The 18,111-nt window shown below is 31.9% G+C and overlaps 2 protein-coding genes across 4 annotated transcripts; both read right to left on the reverse strand.

Annotated features, from left to right (window-relative positions):
* Nucleotides 1-431: 431 nt before the first annotated feature.
* LOC112682067 lies at nt 432-5,135 on the reverse strand. Its single transcript, XM_025552530.1, has 6 exons — nt 4,870-5,135; nt 4,582-4,703; nt 4,090-4,484; nt 1,666-1,747; nt 1,454-1,588; nt 432-1,331 (listed from the first exon to the last, which is right to left on the reverse strand). Exons 1-6 carry the CDS (start codon nt 4,998-5,000, stop codon nt 1,129-1,131), a joined length of 1,068 nt encoding a protein of 355 aa, XP_025408315.1. The 5' UTR covers nt 5,001-5,135; the 3' UTR covers nt 432-1,128.
* Nucleotides 5,136-7,353: 2,218 nt separating this feature from the next.
* On the reverse strand, nt 7,354-12,389 carry LOC112682049 (DNA-directed RNA polymerase III subunit RPC2). 3 transcript variants are annotated; one of them, XM_025552509.1, is made up of 3 exons: nt 12,286-12,389; nt 11,954-12,178; nt 7,354-10,564 (listed from the first exon to the last, which is right to left on the reverse strand). In XM_025552509.1, the coding sequence occupies exons 2-3, from the start codon at nt 12,155-12,157 to the stop codon at nt 7,430-7,432; spliced, it is 3,339 nt and encodes a 1,112-aa protein (XP_025408294.1). In that variant the 5' UTR covers nt 12,158-12,178; nt 12,286-12,389; the 3' UTR covers nt 7,354-7,429. The 3 variants fall into 3 exon arrangements, with proteins under 3 accessions (XP_025408294.1, XP_025408297.1, XP_025408295.1); XM_025552512.1 differs by having other exon boundaries at nt 11,954-12,173; nt 12,286-12,382; XM_025552510.1 differs by lacking the exon at nt 12,286-12,389 and having other exon boundaries at nt 11,954-12,256.
* Nucleotides 12,390-18,111: the final 5,722 nt, after the last annotated feature.

Below are 18,111 nucleotides of genomic sequence, written 5' to 3' on the forward strand. Positions count from 1 at the left end.
ATTATCCCTTTAGAACTCGGAGCTAAATAAAATAAGACACAAAATGAAGTACTTGGAGGTATCCGTTATTTTTTTTAAAAATAGTTTTCTATTATTACACCTATATAATATATTTATACAAATTTCTTAAATATTTTTATTTTTTAGTAAATTATTTTAAGCCATTATTTTGACTACAAGCTTGGTCTCGTACCGGGTACATATAAAACTACCGAATGATGCTCTTACAAAAATTGTTCATTGTATATTTCATATGGAAATTTAAAAATGTTAAACAATAATCTATTTAATATAATACTTTTATATCTTTAGAACGTTTTTTTCATGAAATTAAGACTGCTTATAATGTATTAGTTTTTATAAATGATTTATGAAAATTCAAAATGTTCCTTATCTGAAATATGTCCTTATCTATACAATTTATAATTGATTATAATCTATAAATAGTATTTACTATCAGATATCAATTGTATTATATTCTTACGGTTGTGTTGAGGAATCGTCTCTCAGTTGAGATTTTGGCACTTCAGGAATTCTTCAACGTTTTTGAGATAATCGTCGTATGCAAAAAGATTATTACCTCTTATCCAATGCACACGACGATTAACAGATACCCCTATGGAAATTAAAAATAATGTTATCATTGATATCAAGATCTTCCAAAAAACACTATTTTATCTATATACATCGTACACTTTTTACAACTTGCCATCAGAAAACAAAAGCACTTTCTTTTGTATTCTATTTACGTTTTTGTTATAATTGTTATTCGTATTCATCTAAAACAGATTATTAACATACAAAATTAACTTGCAAGTGTGCAAGTGTGAATTGGATAAAGGACCGATGATTATAGTTATGCCTAATTATTGTAAATGTTTAATGATATAAAAAAATACGTACTCCGGGACCTAGGAAAGTCAAAATTGAATTTGGCTCCCTGTCAATACATATTTGTTCTGTATTAATTTTATTAAATATTTTATTCTCTGATTGGTACAGCTATGAAGAAAAAAAAAAAAATAAACATTTTATGGGTATTGATGCTCTCATAACACGATCTGTGGACTTACATCTGACAATTCATGGTCCTTCGTTACCCTCATTAAGACTTTCGGCGCCACCCTACTAGCCAATTTGGTCATACTTTACCATTTCCTCTTTAGTCATGTTCACTGGTGGTGACGTGACGATGCCGTCTGCCCTCTGCAGCGAGCGGGCATCGACAGAGAAGTCACTCACCAGGAAGACGATTCGGTCTTCGACCCCGTACACACGAGCATTGTTCCGGGCGAACGCGATTTTGATCGGGTCACTGTCCATCGCAATGACTACATAAAAAACGCGAACCGTTACGAGTCCCATGTTAGTATACATTACGATTTAATATACAATTAACGTGTTAAATAATATGACAATAATTGTGTTTTCATGTTGTCAGCAATATGTATACCTTTGCGGCAGACCATGGCCAGTTGGATCGCGATCGCACCGGAACCGCAAAACGGGTCTATCACAGTACCCAGCGATTTACACCGGGAAGCCATTAGTTTTGCCAAAACTTCTGGAGGCCCAGAGTAAAGGGTCGCTGTAAAAAATCGTAAAATGATGAAAACACAAACGGAGTCGATACTATAACTAAAGACGTTCGTCTGTCCAACATACCTGGGCCTGCCATGATGCCGTCGTTGAATTTCGAAAATCGTGCAAACCGATTTTCCCACAATTTATAGGTGACGTTCAATTCCTGGGAATAGTACGTCGTGATTAGTAAACATTGGAGAGTTCATTCAGATAATTATATATATATATATATATATATTAGATAATATCCTGTTGATTAGTATCGTGTAGTATGTATTTGTTCGTTTGGTGTTACCGGGGCTGGGCGGTATCTTAGATACTAGTATTTAAGATACGTATCTGAGATACAATTGTATCTGGTATCGTGGGTTTAAATACTTTTTAAACTTGTATCTAGTATATTTTTATGATTAAAGACTAGATACAATCTATTGTTATGTAATAATAATTATTTATAATTTAGATTAAAGTTTTTCACGTCAAAGGCATTCACTTGATAAATGAACATTATATACAATATTTGCATATAATCTTCATTATGAGCAAATTTTGTAATCAGTATATAAATCCAGAAATCCAGTTTATCGGTAGAATGTTTTCTTGATTTTATCGCGCTAAACATTTATTTTAGACTGTGAATGTGCGATGATCGGTTCATATTTTCTGTCTACGCGGTATTTGTGTAGTGTCTTCCGATTTTAAGTATCTATTACTAAAAACATGGATAATAATGTAATTGTTAATATTCCAAAATCCTTACATGGAACATTCTATACAATATTAAATTTTGATGAAATAATAAATATAAATTGAAAATTTAAATTATTTACTATTAATAATTATAAATATTTATTAATTATTAGGCTTAGGGATTTGTAGCTCTAAAAAAATACACAAATATGCATGCAAATATGCTTCTAAAATCATTAAAATATGCATTATAAAAAAATGACCACATAGTACACAAAATAGAACATGGTCATCGGATGTAAATGTAAACTCCGAAACAAAACTTTGTAGTCGGCTACTCGTAGACTGTTGTACTTTCGGCATTACACAATATTATGAAATATACGCGTACGACGTTTTACGTATGATTCGTCGACGTTGTGTGGTTGCAAGATGCAAAAACAACGACGAATAATAACAATTCCGTAGCAACCAAACATTGCGCCTGGGGCGAAACTTCAAAATGCGCCCTTAAGTATTTTCAATTTGAAAATATTACGCTTATTAGATATTATTTTCGATAACTATTTTGATTATAATATGAAGGCTGTTAAAGATTTTGTAAACAAAATATACGACATTGGCCGTTGTAATTTTTAACATTAAATGCAAGATTTTCATTTTTGTGTTCTCTCAGGAATTGCGCCTGGGGCGTAGGCACCTCTCGCCACCCCCTAGCTACGGCCCTGGATAACAATCAACTGAACTGGACACTAAACAAATAATCTATTATTCTATATCAACTATTATCTTTATCGATATCCGGTCGATATCTAGCGGGTTATACAGGTTTATAGTATTATTTATACTTACACGAAAATTATAACGAGATATGAGAGGTAGCTTGCAGATAGCATATTACTGGAAGTATTAAGTCCTCTTTATATATTTTTCTTTCGATAGGTTAAAATATGTATCCATAGTTTTTAATTTTAAATTTAGAAAATTTGTCAAAATGCAAAATAAGCATAAACATTTTAAAATATGCATTCTCCTGCAAAATCTATCAAATATGCAAAAATATGCACATTAAAATTTTAGATCTGATATCATGGCACCGAGAAACGAATTTATTTCGTACTCTGCCATATTTAACAATAATTAAAAAAGTATGCAAATGCTAGAAGTCCCTAAGCCTAACAATTATTATTAATTGAAATTAGTCTCTTTAAAAGGTAACCAGGAATTTATTTTAAAATATGGGATATAACATATACAATTTTTTTACTATAATACATATCATTTTTTTTTAAATTTAATCATTTAATAAATAAATAAATTTTGTAATTTATATTCTTTTTTACTGTACCTAATGTAAATGAATAAATTATCTTGTATCTTATATGTATTTCAGCTACCTGTATCTCGTATCTAGTATCTTTAAAAATATCGAAGTATCTTGTATCTTGTATTTAGATATTTTTTTTTAGGTATCTTGCCCAGCCCTGGGCGTTACACTGTTAGTAATCGTTTTACTGTGATCGACTGTTGCAAACGATCAGCGGCAAATTATTTTGCCGCCTTCAAGTGCACGAGGTAATGAAATGATAACGTTTTTTTTTTTTTTCAAATCCACTCAAATATTCTTGTGTGCGTTTGTGGGAAACAAATTTTAGTCCCGACAAATGAAAAGCGTAAATGTTGATGTTCTATAACTACACTGCGCACTAAATCGAGTCGTATCGCGTACGTGAAAAATATGCAGAATCCGGAAGGGCCACCGTTCGCGTTGAACATGACCGTAAATAATTAATGGTGATGTGGTTTTGCACTCACTTTGGCGCGATTTTCTTCCATTTTCGGTAGTACGTAGGGGACGATTTCGTCTTCATCGTCACCGAACTTACTGACTTGTTCTGCCGTCACGCGGACACTCGTCACCGAGTCGCACATCAGCGCAGAATGCGCCTGCTCGCTAACTACTTCGATGACGTCGGACGGGTAAGTCTGCGTGCACGTGTCAACGAACGTTGCGCAGGAGTCGCCGCACGCGAAGTCGCGTTTGGCCACTCGTGTGCCGGCAGTGGTGACGGGGTCCGTTTGCGAACCGCATTCCGTTAAGGATACGGGACTGATAGCCGTTCGACCACCGACGCCATCGCGAACCAGAGGGCCGTCTCGCGGTTCTTCCGGTCCTGTGCAGCAACCGTGATGCACGAAACCCCGACGGGCTAAAGCGGGAAAAGTACGAGCGAGATGATACGTTAAGAAAACCCCAACGGAGATCGAAAGGTGTCGTAGCGCAAATAGAACCTCGACCGTACGCACCTTGATCCTCTGTTAACCAGACCAGGAACCGTGGCCATCCGCAGACTAAACAGAAGGTAATCAACTGCAATCGCTCGTCGTTCCTGTCCGTCTCCTGAGCAGGACCACTACGGCGATCGGAACTGAAAAACACATAAATATCATGCGTTTCAAGCGCGGAGGCTCTATCGATCGAACGTCGGACGCGAACACTGCTCGACGGAGCAGAAACGTCGTTGTTACCCGTTCGCGGCGCATTATTGCCGTACCGTACGACGTGTTACGGTACTGTCGTGTAGATCCGTTTACCTGATAGTCAATCCCATTTTCTTGAGATGAGTTGATGTTGTTGATGGTATTGATAAGTTTACACTTGAGATACCTTGACGCAAAATCGTTCTGCTGTTACGCAAGACAATGTCGAGTGTTATCGTAATCATTCATTCAACAGTTATAATAAAGTTGCAATATATTTGCCGGGTAACGTTTAAAGTAGGTTACGTATCGTAAATGGCCAGTGCAGAAAAAATACACACAACTTGAAATCAAATTTATTAGTTAAATAATTATAAATAAAATGTTATTCTTTCTGCGTATAATACTAATGTATCTATGGAATCTCGTGATCGGAATCACAAAGACATACCAGGTGTATTTGTAAAACAGGATGCAAAAATAATAGATGAACTTGTAAAAAAATTAATATTTTATGCAATTCAAATTGGCACGGTATAACAGTACAATAAATTGTTAATATAAATAGTTATGTATAATTATTACGAACCTAATTTTAATATTTCGCTAAACAAAAATATCTATATTACATATCAGTATTAAATATTAATAATATTAGGTAATTTCCTAATCATAGTTGTAAACGTGCCAACAAAATATTCGATTTTTACAACATTCCCTATGTTGTCCATTAATGCCTAGGCATTGATGATAAGCATTTTTGTTATTACCCAATTTACATCTTTTACGATAACATATATAATATATATACTCAGTATATATTAAATATTAATTGTTGTGTATTATTTTATTTCAATTATTTTGTACGGTGCCCCGCAATTCGTAGCGACGGTCCTGTGTTCTTACTCGTACAATCCGACGCAGTTGGATGGCTTACTGTGTACGAAACGAATATTGAACTTGCATTGCATCCTATCCGCCGTAGGTGAATTGCACGAATAGCGATCGAATGTCAAACGGAGTGACTGATAACTAGGCAACTAAACTTAGATTCCGACTTTCCGATTTTAACACGTAGGTATAAAAGAATCGGACATACACGCTCAAGGCATCGATACGACGTAGTCGGATTGACCATCTGGTTATTGTCATACAATTGACTTAAACATGGATCGATTTACACTTGCATTGCATCCAATCCACTACAGATAAGCCTTTGAAATTTAAACATTTACGAAATCACATAAAACAAACAACGATTAAACCTCAAGCGATTTTTGATATTGGCTTTTATTCAAAAAGTATAAGTTCGTAGAAAGTTTGTAGTGAAACTTCCACAGTTTTTTAAAGTGCACATAATTTTTTTCAAAATATTTCGTTAATTTTTTAGCTATATAGGCATTCGGAATATTTGACTTTTTTATAAATGTCGATATAAAAATTTTATCTGAGTCAAAATACTTGAAAATTTAATAGATGGTTTTATAGAAGTTAATTTATAAGTGATTCGAAAATTATCAAAATACATAAGCACAATTTAAATATCGACAAAATTCGTCAAAATCACAAATATTTGCAAATTATTTTGTAGTACAAAAAGTATACATTTTTTTTTGTATTCATAGCTTAGAATTGAAATACCACGATACCACGTCCCTAATTGTAACCGCTTTAGACATAATAACACCAAGACACTACCTCATTGTTTTATGAAAAATATATTTATAATTTAGGTAGATAGATGTCTATATTATTATTTTATGTAGGTATCTTCTTAATTTGTAGTTACAAACTTGAATAGGTTGTAATATTTATAACAGAATAGTAAAACTATAAAACTATTTTATAATAAATGGTTATAGGTACTTAATGTAAATAATAACACCAGAAATTAACATAAACCAGATGAAAATAAAATTAATTTTACTCGTAATTAATTTATACAGCAAGTGAATTATTTTATTTTTTGTGTCGTAGAGATGTCATATTACTATCAGTTATTATCAAGTTTACTGTCTTAAAAAAATATTTCATATTTTCCATCAGAAGTATTGTTGTTATATTCGTAATTTCATTTTTTTAGTAGAGTTACTTACAAATTTGTAGTACATAACACTGTTTAGTCAATAAAATAATTATGAATTAAAATTGTATGCTTACATCAAAATATCATATAACACACAATCATTCTTAAATTAAGTTATGAAGTCAAAACCTAACATTAAGATCAAGTTTTTAATTTTGAAAACAATTAATATTTACCAACGAATAGTTAAAAAATTAGGTAGAAACTGTTAGTTTTTTATCTATTAGTAATTGATAATTATGTACTAGTAGTTATTAAATAAAAAAACTAATTGTGAACCTAATCCTTATACAATTAATATTAATAATCTAATTCCATGCATACTTTTTAAAAATATAAAATATGGGAATTAAAACATTTAAAACTTTTATTAATATATTATCACATTTTAGTAACTAGATTATGAATTTTATGCATATACCTCAAATTCAAAAAATATATTAAACAAATTTTATAAAATTCATTATTACTTATTGAAACAATTCATAAGAAATTTTATTGTAAGAAAAAATAAAGTAAAATTATTTAAAAATATGGTATAATGTTTAGTGTAAACTTAAAATTCTTAATTTAATAACAAAAATTGTTTCAGTCACAATATTTCTTTAATGATATCTTAGGTACTATACTCATAGCTTGTAATTCTTGGAACAACAATTTACATGCATATGGCATTTTTATACGGCACACTGAATTACTTTTTTGACACATGTGACACCATCCCGAATACGAAAATAAACCACATAATTTGCATACGTCCATTTCTACCACATCACTGCTCAACATTAATCTCTCAATAATCAACATACTAGCACCATAAGCAATAAGACAATCTCTTTCCATTTCACCCATTCGAAGTCCACCGTCTTTAGATCTGCCCTCAGTTGGTTGTCTGGTCAATAGTACTCTTGGTCCTCTGGATCGTGCATGAATCTTATCGGCTACCATATGTTTTAGACGTTGATAGAAAACTGGACCAGAGTAAATGTATGCCTCCATTGGTCTACCATCAATGCCACAGTACAGCACATCTTTACCCAAATAATTATAATTATGTTTATGCAACTCATCACTTATATCAGCAACTGTCGCTCCGCCAAAAGCACTACCATCCTGGAATTTTCCCTCTAATAATCCAGCTTTACCGGCCAAAAGTTCAATAAGTTTACCTACTGTCATACGTGATGGAAAACCATGAGGGTTCATTATCAAATCTGGACATATTCCAACTTCGTTAAAAGGCATATCTTCTTGATTCACAATTAAACCAACAACTCCTTTTTGACCGTGTCTGCTACTAAATTTATCACCAATTTCTGGTCGTCTTGGTTGTCTAAAGTTTTCTTTAATCAAAAAACAATCACTATTAGATGTTATCATTACTTTATCAACATATGATGGATCGTAGCCTTTATAATACATTGGTGTCTCTTTGAAACCTCTATCACCACCAACATCTTCTACTGTAACGGTTTTTGGCGTTGCTTTATTAATTGTGACTTGTTTATCAAATACTGGTTGGCCAATAGCTGCTATACCATCATTATCTAATGCTCTATGTTTATAAATTGGTTTTTTCGTCGCATTGTCAATAATAGGTCCTTGTATAGAGTCCATCATTTGATTAGGATAATGTCTTAAAAAGCATTTTGAATTTCTAAATGTTCCGCCTCTACCAAAACCTCTATCAACACTCGCTTTATTCAATATGATAGCATCCTCAATATCATAGCCTGAATAACTCATGACAGCAATAGTGGCATTTTGACCAGCAGGCAATTTATCAAAATTGATCATTGGTACTGCTTTCGAATGAACCATTGGAATATGTGTGTACCATAAATTGTACTGAAGTGTATCAATTCGATGTAAATAATTTAAAGCTATAGTACCTATAGCTTGTTTGCCCATTGCACATTGGTAAGTGTTACGGGGTGATTGATTATGATGAGGATAAGGTATAACACTGGCACATATACCCAATATACTGAAAGGTGCTATTTCCATATGAGTGGTTTCAGGAACAATCTTTTCTTCGCAATAAGCAATCAAAGAATTATTTTCTTCATCCACATCAATAAATTCAATAAGAGATTCATCTATAAAGTCTTGAAATGTACAATAGCCTCTTTTTAAATTATCAATATGAGCATTAGTCAATAAAGGCTGACCATTTTCTACAACTATATATGGTCTACACAATCTACCATCACCAGAGTTGATGTAAATACATTTGTGCCGTTCTGATATATAAATAGAAATAAACTTACTAAACATACCTTTACGTCTACAAATTCTAAATTTATTAACAAATTCAATACACTTATTAGTGGAACCAATAATATTACCATTAAATATTATTAAGTACATGTATTCTTCATGTAGTTCTTCTACAGAAAATAAACCCACAGGTTCTACTCCTAAATTGAGAGCTAACTTTAATACAGCATCGTCATCTTCAGATTCAGTAGTAACATGAGCTAAAAGTGATATATTTTTTATGAGTCCACAAGCTTCTCCTTCAGGAGTATCAGAAGGGCACAACATTCCAAACTGTGAAGGCTGCAACGAACGAGGTCCTGATACTTTTCTACTTTTTTCAAATTGTGAATTTACTCTTGTCATCATACCTATGGCTGATAAATATGATAATCTTGTTAAGACTTGAGTAACACCATGTCTTTCCATGCGAAATCTTTTTATCGACCAATTACCAGTTTGTATAGCAAATACTAATGCATTAGTAATTGTATCAGTTCTAATGTACTTGATAATATCAAATGGAGTGGCTTTGACCTTAGGTATATTTTTATCAGCTACAGATTTGAGTTCAAATATAAAACGTTTGAAAGTATCATCAAAGAGTAGAGATAAAAATGATCCAGGTAAATCTAAACACTTATTACCATAATAATCTTTACTATCAAATAAATCTGGATTGGATAGCGAAAAAATTAACCGTCTAACCATTACTGAAGTATATATAGCTTTCATATGATAATTGGTATTTGTCACTGGAATATGAGCCAGTATAACAGTAGATAAAAAGTCATGTACTTCAGTAATAACTCTATTATCATAGTCTTCAGAAGAAAATCCCATTTTTTTAATACGATCTCCGATAAATCTAAGAGCTTGTTTTTGAGTGAAAATGTTTAACTTGCTACATTCCAGGAAACATGGGTACATTTGATTCATAATAGCAAACTCTGTACCCACCATTTGTAGAATTAACTGATCTGAACAGACACCAAGTGCTTTCATAAAAACAACAAATGGTATATTCTCTTCAAGAGCATTGTGGCAAACATATATCAAATTTTTTTTAAAAATAATATTAGTTTTAGACTTTTTATCAACAGTACTACTCATTACTTGAACAGTAGGCACTCCATTAGAATCTTTTTCAACCAATATTTTATTTTTAGCTGGTTGTTCCTGCATCAATATTACTTTTTCTGTTCCTTTTACAATAAAATAACCACCAGAATCATAAATACATTCTTTCATTTTTGCTAACTCAGCATCAGATTTTTGGTAGAGACAGCAACGATTACTTCTTAACATAATTGGTAACCGACCAATAATAAATCCTTTTCGTAAATATTTCATGCCACTTTTAACATACTCAATATCAACATAAATAGGAGCGCAATAAGTAAGATCACGTAAACGGCATTCTTGTGGTGTAACATTTCGAGTAACATTAAATCCATCATCTACCTGAAAAATTAAATTTCATTAATTATTCATTTCATTTATTAATGATTAAATAATGATTTAATTTGATTCCTAATGATTAATAATGTATTTGTTTAGCAATTAATATTACATTTTATTTAAACATAGTACTAAATATATATTTTATTAATATTTTTCATCATATATACAGGTAACTCATGATTAAGGTTATGATTATCATAATAATTTAAGTATTACCAATTATCTTTAAAATTTTTTATTAATAAACTATAAAGCTTGTATAGAACTTGTTCAAATAATATAAGCTCCATTTAAAATCTTATACAATAATATAAAAATAGGAAGCTAAAATGTATTTAATCTAAATACTTAAATTACAAATAAAATAATAACAATATTTTATTGTTATGAAATATTAAAATAAATTAATGTAATCTAATGTTGATTAATAATATATTTATAATACATCAACAATGCTGTGTAGAAGGCAAACAATGAATAAGCCTTGTGCGTTAAAGTACCAAGTGTACAAAATATTATGAATAACCTAAACAATCTATTGAAATGTTTTAAAACTGTAAGAAAATAATACAAATTTATACCTTCATTTAGCATATCATAATCAATCATAATAATTATTAACTTACTTTATTAGTTATTATATAAAATACAAAAAGCAAAATATACTAAAAAATTTATAATAATAGACAAAAGATATTGGTAAGACATATACCTCATACTGCTTATTTAAGTATACACCAATTAAAATTAAAAAATATACCATGTTAAAACTACACATACACACATATATATATAGATATGCAATCAGTATATATGTCCTAGGATAAATTAAATACATAATTTTATTAAAAATTGTATTTTTGTATTGAAACTTATTTTAAAATTGGAGTATGAAAAATAAATACCATAAGAATATATTTAAAAGTTTTCTGCTGAACAAAATAATAAAATATGTATATATAATATAATCAATATTATAATAACAGAGGTTGTTTAAGATTTGTTTTATTGTTGATCTATTCACTTAAACTGGACATTACATATGTCTTTAAAATAAAAATATACTAAATAAATAGAAAACGAGGACAATTTTAAAAATTTTACAATTTACAAAGTTTTTTCTAAGAACAAAAAAATAATAGATAAAAGTTTTTAAAATAAATAATGTGTCTGATAATTATATTAAATAATAATAATATAATTATTTTATTTTTATATTATATTATATTTTACTTATTAGAAGAAATCAACAAGATACCTAGTCTTATCATAAATTATTATTTTTGTAAAGTACCTATATAGTTAATATTATCATTGAAGTATATTCTTGTTATGAATCTCAAAAAATTAACGATTATAATTTAAAAACAATTTTGTTTAATAACATACCTGAGGATGGCCAACAGTAACATTTTTAAAATGTAAATAAAAGTTTGGATCGGCATCACTACGCACAGCATGATTTTGCTGTACGATTTTCTTTAATTCACAGTCGATGAATGCGTTAAATGAATTTATATGATGGCTGTAGAGTCCACGAGTCTCCAGGTACTCTCTGACCAAAAACTCTTTGTCGCGGAGTACTTCTACCATTTTTCCTTTCCTGTACCTATACTGATCATATGAAAAAAAAACTGTATTAAAATATGTACCTAAAGTTATTTTGTTTTATTTTTAAAAAAGATTGAAATTAAAAACATATTAATAAAACAATGAACTACCGATAGTTAAATGGTTACATATTTCATTTAAAATTTTTAAATGAAAAACGTGCGATCTTGTAAACAGTGATTGCGGATCTTCTTATCCACAATAGTGATAAGCGTAAATGATAACGAGCTCCATAGATAACAAAATTACGGACATGGACTAAAATTTAAGTCCATAATTCCAGAGCAGTAACACAGAATAACATGTTTAAAAATATAAAATAATATATATAAAAATATATAATAATATTTATTCTGTAGCAGTAGTCTTTGATAACGTTTATGATCATGGAAAAACATCGGCAAGGACTAAAATATATAATATGTATAAATATACTGTGGTCTCGATCATAACACAATTCTGAAGCTGTTTTTGTCGAAACTTAATCCTTTTACTGTCAAGTGTATGATCAAGGATTGATATGGAAAACTAAATGCTCGATCAGTCTCAGGTATGGCATGAACGGAACTGATGGCGCTTGATTTTGTCAATTTTGATTGAAACAACGCGCACATCAAATCGTCGGTAAGGGACATTTCGATTACAGTAGTCCGTTAACTCAGTGGCGTATATATGGGGGGGGGGGGGGGATAGTGGATTACAGCCCTCCCGAAGTGTTTTAAAAAAACTTAAAAATTATTTTAAACGGTGTGTTATATTTAAATGGTGCTTTATACTTGTTTAGAATTTGCGTCCAACGTCAAATCGTTTTGGGACATTCTGTAATGAAATGTAGATAAGTACTTCTGTGTCTTGTTAGTAATTCATAGATGGCAGTGGTAATTTAACTCTGTCCGTAGTAGCCCTTCCCGAAAATATTTTCTGTTTACGCCACGTATATAGCTTATTTTCTGTATAACGTCTTAACTGTTACACAAACTAGTAGTGCGTAGTCGAGATCTCATGTTCCGACCTACTTGAATACATACACCTTCAGTTCAGAGGCGAAACTAGGTGGTGTGGAAGACGAGGATTCATCCCCGGGCGTAAATTTATAGAGGGTGTAATTTTTGTAATTGTTAACAATTAATTTGATATTTTTAACCTTGTTAAATACTGATATTAGGTTAAAACTCCATAAGTATGATTGTACATTAATCGTTAGAAAACAGTTAATTTTATCACTTACTGGTTTGTATTTGAAATTGTATCGAATAACTACACCACATTTAGAACAAAACACTAAAAACGCATAAATTATTTATTCATCATCGTGTACTCCGACCTTCGTTCGGATCCGACGATGATTCATCATCACTTTTAAATTCATATCAGTAATTAATTTATAATAGGTTTAATCCTACAGATGCCGAACGCAGAGCTCGAATCGCGCGAATTATAGTTGTACGTCGTGCGCTCAACACCGGCGCGAAAAAATACGCGATGCGAAAACATTTAATTTCAACGTTTCGGTAATATTTTTTTTTGCCCATCAACGAACAGTACGGTCGACGTCTTGATACGATATAATCATCTCTGTTGTATTCGGTCGCGATCTCGTCATATCGACGTGCGCAGCTCCATCGATCAGGCGGCGTACAATTATTTTAACCACCGTTTGCGATCCTCCCCAGGGGCGGATCTAAGGGAGAGTTCAGGAGGTCAGCTGATCCACAGTTAATATTTGTTGACAAAATTGGCCTCTTGGAAATTTTTTTCTCTTTTTAGACCTTGATTTGGACTCTTGGACAGTTGGCCCATAGGAGTTACTTGAAAAATGAATGCCATATATATTCAAAATTTAAAATTTTTCAATTCATAATTTATATTTTTAATCGTATCGTTTTAGTAGAAAGTTAAGTAAATCATATTTTATTCCGTACGTTTGTTGCGCTGATAAAATTAGATTATATTTATTAACCGTAAACAAGTCGTTATCGGTGGTATAATTACATTATACGACATACAATATTACACATACATATAATTTATACGTATGTAATAATACGACATATACACTTTTATGAGCATGTCGTGTTTTTTTTTTCTACAAGGTATTAATTTCTAATTCAGTTTCATCCCTAATAAATGGCCTCTTGAAATGGCTTGACCCACAGTTCCCCGACTCTGGATCCGCCCCTGATCCTCCCGTTCCGTTTCCGATACAGTCCGCGCGCGGTCGGTCGGTGCGGAAACGGACCGAGCCGAGTACGACCGTCGGTCCAGCCGACACTCCGGTTCGAACGTCTATTCACACCAGGACAAACTAAAGTCTTGCCTTGCACCGCATAAAATATCTTTTTTTTTACACAACCAATACCGAAATAGACTTAATTCTGAATTCGTTGCATTTGTTTACGTTAAGTTAACGGTTGATTAGATCGATACGTTTGCAGACAAGTAAACCGCTACTTTCAAACAAAACAAAAAACGGTTTGTGGAATCTTAATTTTTGGCTAAACACAATTCGATACGAGTAGGTACTGGGAAGGTACTGGGTTGAGACGCCGATTTTCCCTAGCGAAGCCGCGTGCGCTTGTTCCGGACATAATACACGCTCACGCGGTTCGGTCGGACTCTACCGGAATCGAGGGCCGAAACGGGTTTCGGGTGCGACTCGGCCGCGCGTGACCGCAGCGGTAGTGCCCGAGCACGACCGACAACTTGGCATCGGCACGGTATTTTACGCTGGGAAGCGTGAAAAAAAAAAAAGGAAAAAATGAAAAATAAATAACACCCGAACGTACAGTCTTACAAGGCTGGCCGCCAAGTATTTTTCGATTTCGAAAACGTTGAATCGCTAAGAAGACCGGCGTCGACACGTTGCAACCATTGCCGCAATAACCGAGTGCGTTAAGCTTGGCTGTAGTAGGGTCCGATGATAATATTTGAAAAATATGTAAAAAGCGAGAAAATAAAACCGTTTTGCACTAATAATCAATGGAGATCGAACAATAATCGATCTATTTCGTTTTGTATAAATTATCGTGCATCAACGTTTCTTTTGCGGCCGCTATAAACGAAGTAGTTTGGTTGCAATTGATTATAGGTACGGTTTCCCTGCAGAGTCCAGAAGCGAGGGGGGGGCATTCATTTTATTTTCACTCGAGCCCAAATTAGTATGGTTGCGTCAATGATTGCAGCGGCACCGAAGAAGATAGAAAAAAAAAAATAACGTTAAGACGTTCTTACTTAAATCGTCTTATTTGTTCGAGTGTTGTACATGTTGATGTGTATGATTTTCATAACGAATTTTCAGATCTATTTTGGACTCGTTAGCGTAAAGATAAATTACGTTTATGAAAATAATGTACAGTTGATCGTCTAGACCGGTGTTTAAGTTTTTAACTCGAGCAACACCGCTATCGCTTCAAGAATATCGTGACGTTTATTTCCACATTTTTTTCTTATACATTTATGATTGCTTTGGTGCATCTACGTGGAATTTTATAATAGTTCTCAAATCGATTTTATTTAGGATTCTTTTTAATTGTACTAAAATATGAATAAATAATCGACTATAATTTGCAAATGTTCTGATAATTTTCAAAGTATATTGTTATTAAATATTCAGTTTTAATGCTTACTTGATTTAACCCCTTCAACTGTTTGTGGCAGTGTAACGCAAAAATCTAGTGCGAATTTAATTATTTCGTGAAACGTAATTTAGATAAAATACTTTAATAATTTATTAATTTTTAAATTTAATAAATATTTTTAATTTTGATCATGATGTCCGAAAATATTATTGTAAAAATAATTTCGTTACCACTTTGTTTCGTTATTTTTTGTGTTGTACTATAAAATTCACCTTACATAGGTATTTCTACACAAAGCAGTGTTGAGTTTTTATAGGAAATATCAAAATTTACGTACAATTTTGTAAATAAATACCGTGTTTCTCTTTCTTTGTTAGATTCGTTCTTAATTGTATGACTTAATTTCTATTTATCTCTATTTAAAATCAACATTGACTTCCTTTTTATTGAGATCCAGGGTCGGCGAGAGGGTGTGGAAGCAGGCCCGTGTACAGGGGGAGGGGTTTAGGGGTTCAAACCCCCCCGAAATTTTTAAAGTAGGTATATATTTATAATATAACAAACACTAACACGAAACACGTCTTTATGTATACGTGTATAATTGTACAACTACAGTTTATTTTAAGTATTTGTAAATTTCCCTCTAGTTATTACACGTTATCTGTTTTAGAAAATGACAAATGATGTACTTATATATTATACCTATATATTATGTAATATGTATTTTTAGTTCATATATTTTACTCCCCCCCCCGAAAATTGATCCTGGATACGTGCCTGTGTGGAAGGGAGGGCTAGAGCCCCGGGATCCGTACGTTCGAGAAGGCCCATTGGTTCGGCCTTGTATACAATGTTTTTGTTGTACCAAAGCATATACAAGTGGTTTTGGTGCGTCTTGGTCAAACAATTGCAAAAAAAAGGGGGCCTGGAATCCCCGCAGCCCCGGGGCCCTTAGAAGTTCTCGCCCGCCCTGCTGAGATCATTGGATATTATATTTATTTTACTATTATATTAATTTTGTTCAACTCCGTCCAAGCAAAGAATCAATTTTTTCTTCACTAAGATTTTACCACATGGTATATGCGTAATGATCAAGTGCTATAGCATCCGTATTGGTCACACGCTAGATCATAGGCAAATTCTTGATATGATGTATAATTTTAATCACTGAAAATTGGCCCCTTAATCACCACATGTATCATATAAATTATATGAGTAAGCATTATTATGTGGTCGTGTGAGTGTTGACGAGAACTGAGTAGAACTTCAAAACAAAATTACGAAATTATACAGTTTTTTTTGTCATAATTTCCACATGAAAGAGTATAATCCTGATATAGTGAAACCTGACTTCACGGACATCATTTTCAACGGACAAAATTACCAAGTTCGAGGAAAAATATGTATTCCAAAGTATTTCAACCTGTCTATAACGGGATAATTATATTACGGATACGGACCCTTATATTTTATCCTGGTGATTTCATAACGGACAAAAATCTTAGTTCAAATCCAAATGTAATATTATATGAATGATTTTAGATAACATTCGCCCTGAATTAAATCCCGTGGAATTTGATGATGGGGAACAAGCTGATGACCAACCAGGAAATTCTGAAATTAAGATGTTTGATAATTATTCAAAAGCTCTTGAACAGCTTATTTGTCTGAAGATGTTATATTTGAATAAAGATTATGTTAATAAGGTTATGTTAAAGGTTAATAAGAGTTTTCACATGTGAGCGAATTATTTATTCATCATAAGCTGGAAATTAACAACTCAAAGTTAAAAAAACATTAATACTATCAATACGAAAAATTATTTTGGTCCCACGACTATATACAGGTTATATACAGGTTTTACTGTATTATAAGTATAATATCAATATTAAACAAAGAAAAACATTTACATATCTGAATGCGTGATGATGAGTGGGGTAGTCCGTACTTACGACCTTGATGAAGGTTATTTGTACCACAGAAAAAAAATCATTAACTTCTCTATGTGGTTATGGTATAATATAAAAAGTGTTTGAAGTAATTTGACCACAATGATCTCTACGAAATCAGATACTTAAAAAAACTTGAAAAATTGAATTAAATATCATTACTCGTATTAAATTTTATTTTTCATCATTAAAAAATAAAATCATAATATCATATTATATTTTTAAAATATATGACTATATATAATGACTTTACTTGGATATTTCTTTAATTTTATTTGCAGCGTATGAACTGATATGTAAAAAATGTGCGCTAATAGAATTTTTATGTCGTAAGACATCGCATGTCAGTTATCGTTAGAAAATGAAAATTATTTAAAAATAATAATTGAGTTTTGTAATAATAATCTAA

The sequence above is a fragment of the Sipha flava genome, unplaced genomic scaffold, assembly GCF_003268045.1.
Source record: "Sipha flava isolate LNK unplaced genomic scaffold, YSA_version1 1_pilon_pilon, whole genome shotgun sequence".
Lineage (NCBI taxonomy): Eukaryota > Metazoa > Arthropoda > Insecta > Hemiptera > Aphididae > Sipha > Sipha flava.

Excerpts from the sequence above, each read along its gene's own strand:
- LOC112682067 (XM_025552530.1), bottom strand. The coding sequence starts at position 5,000 with ATGATTACGATAACACTCGACATTGTCTTGCGTAACAGCAGAACGATT. Across the intron at positions 4,485-4,581 it reads CTGGTTAACAGAGGATCAAG|CCCGTCGGGGTTTCGTGCAT; the intron begins GTGCGTACGGTC and ends TTCCCGCTTTAG. Across the intron at positions 1,589-1,665 it reads CGGCATCATGGCAGGCCCAG|CGACCCTTTACTCTGGGCCT; the intron begins GTATGTTGGACA and ends GATTTTTTACAG.
- LOC112682049 (XM_025552509.1), bottom strand. The coding sequence starts at position 12,157 with ATGGTAGAAGTACTCCGCGACAAAGAGTTTTTGGTCAGAGAGTACCTG. Across the intron at positions 10,565-11,953 it reads TTACTGTTGGCCATCCTCAG|GTAGATGATGGATTTAATGT; the intron begins GTATGTTATTAA and ends TTAATTTTTCAG.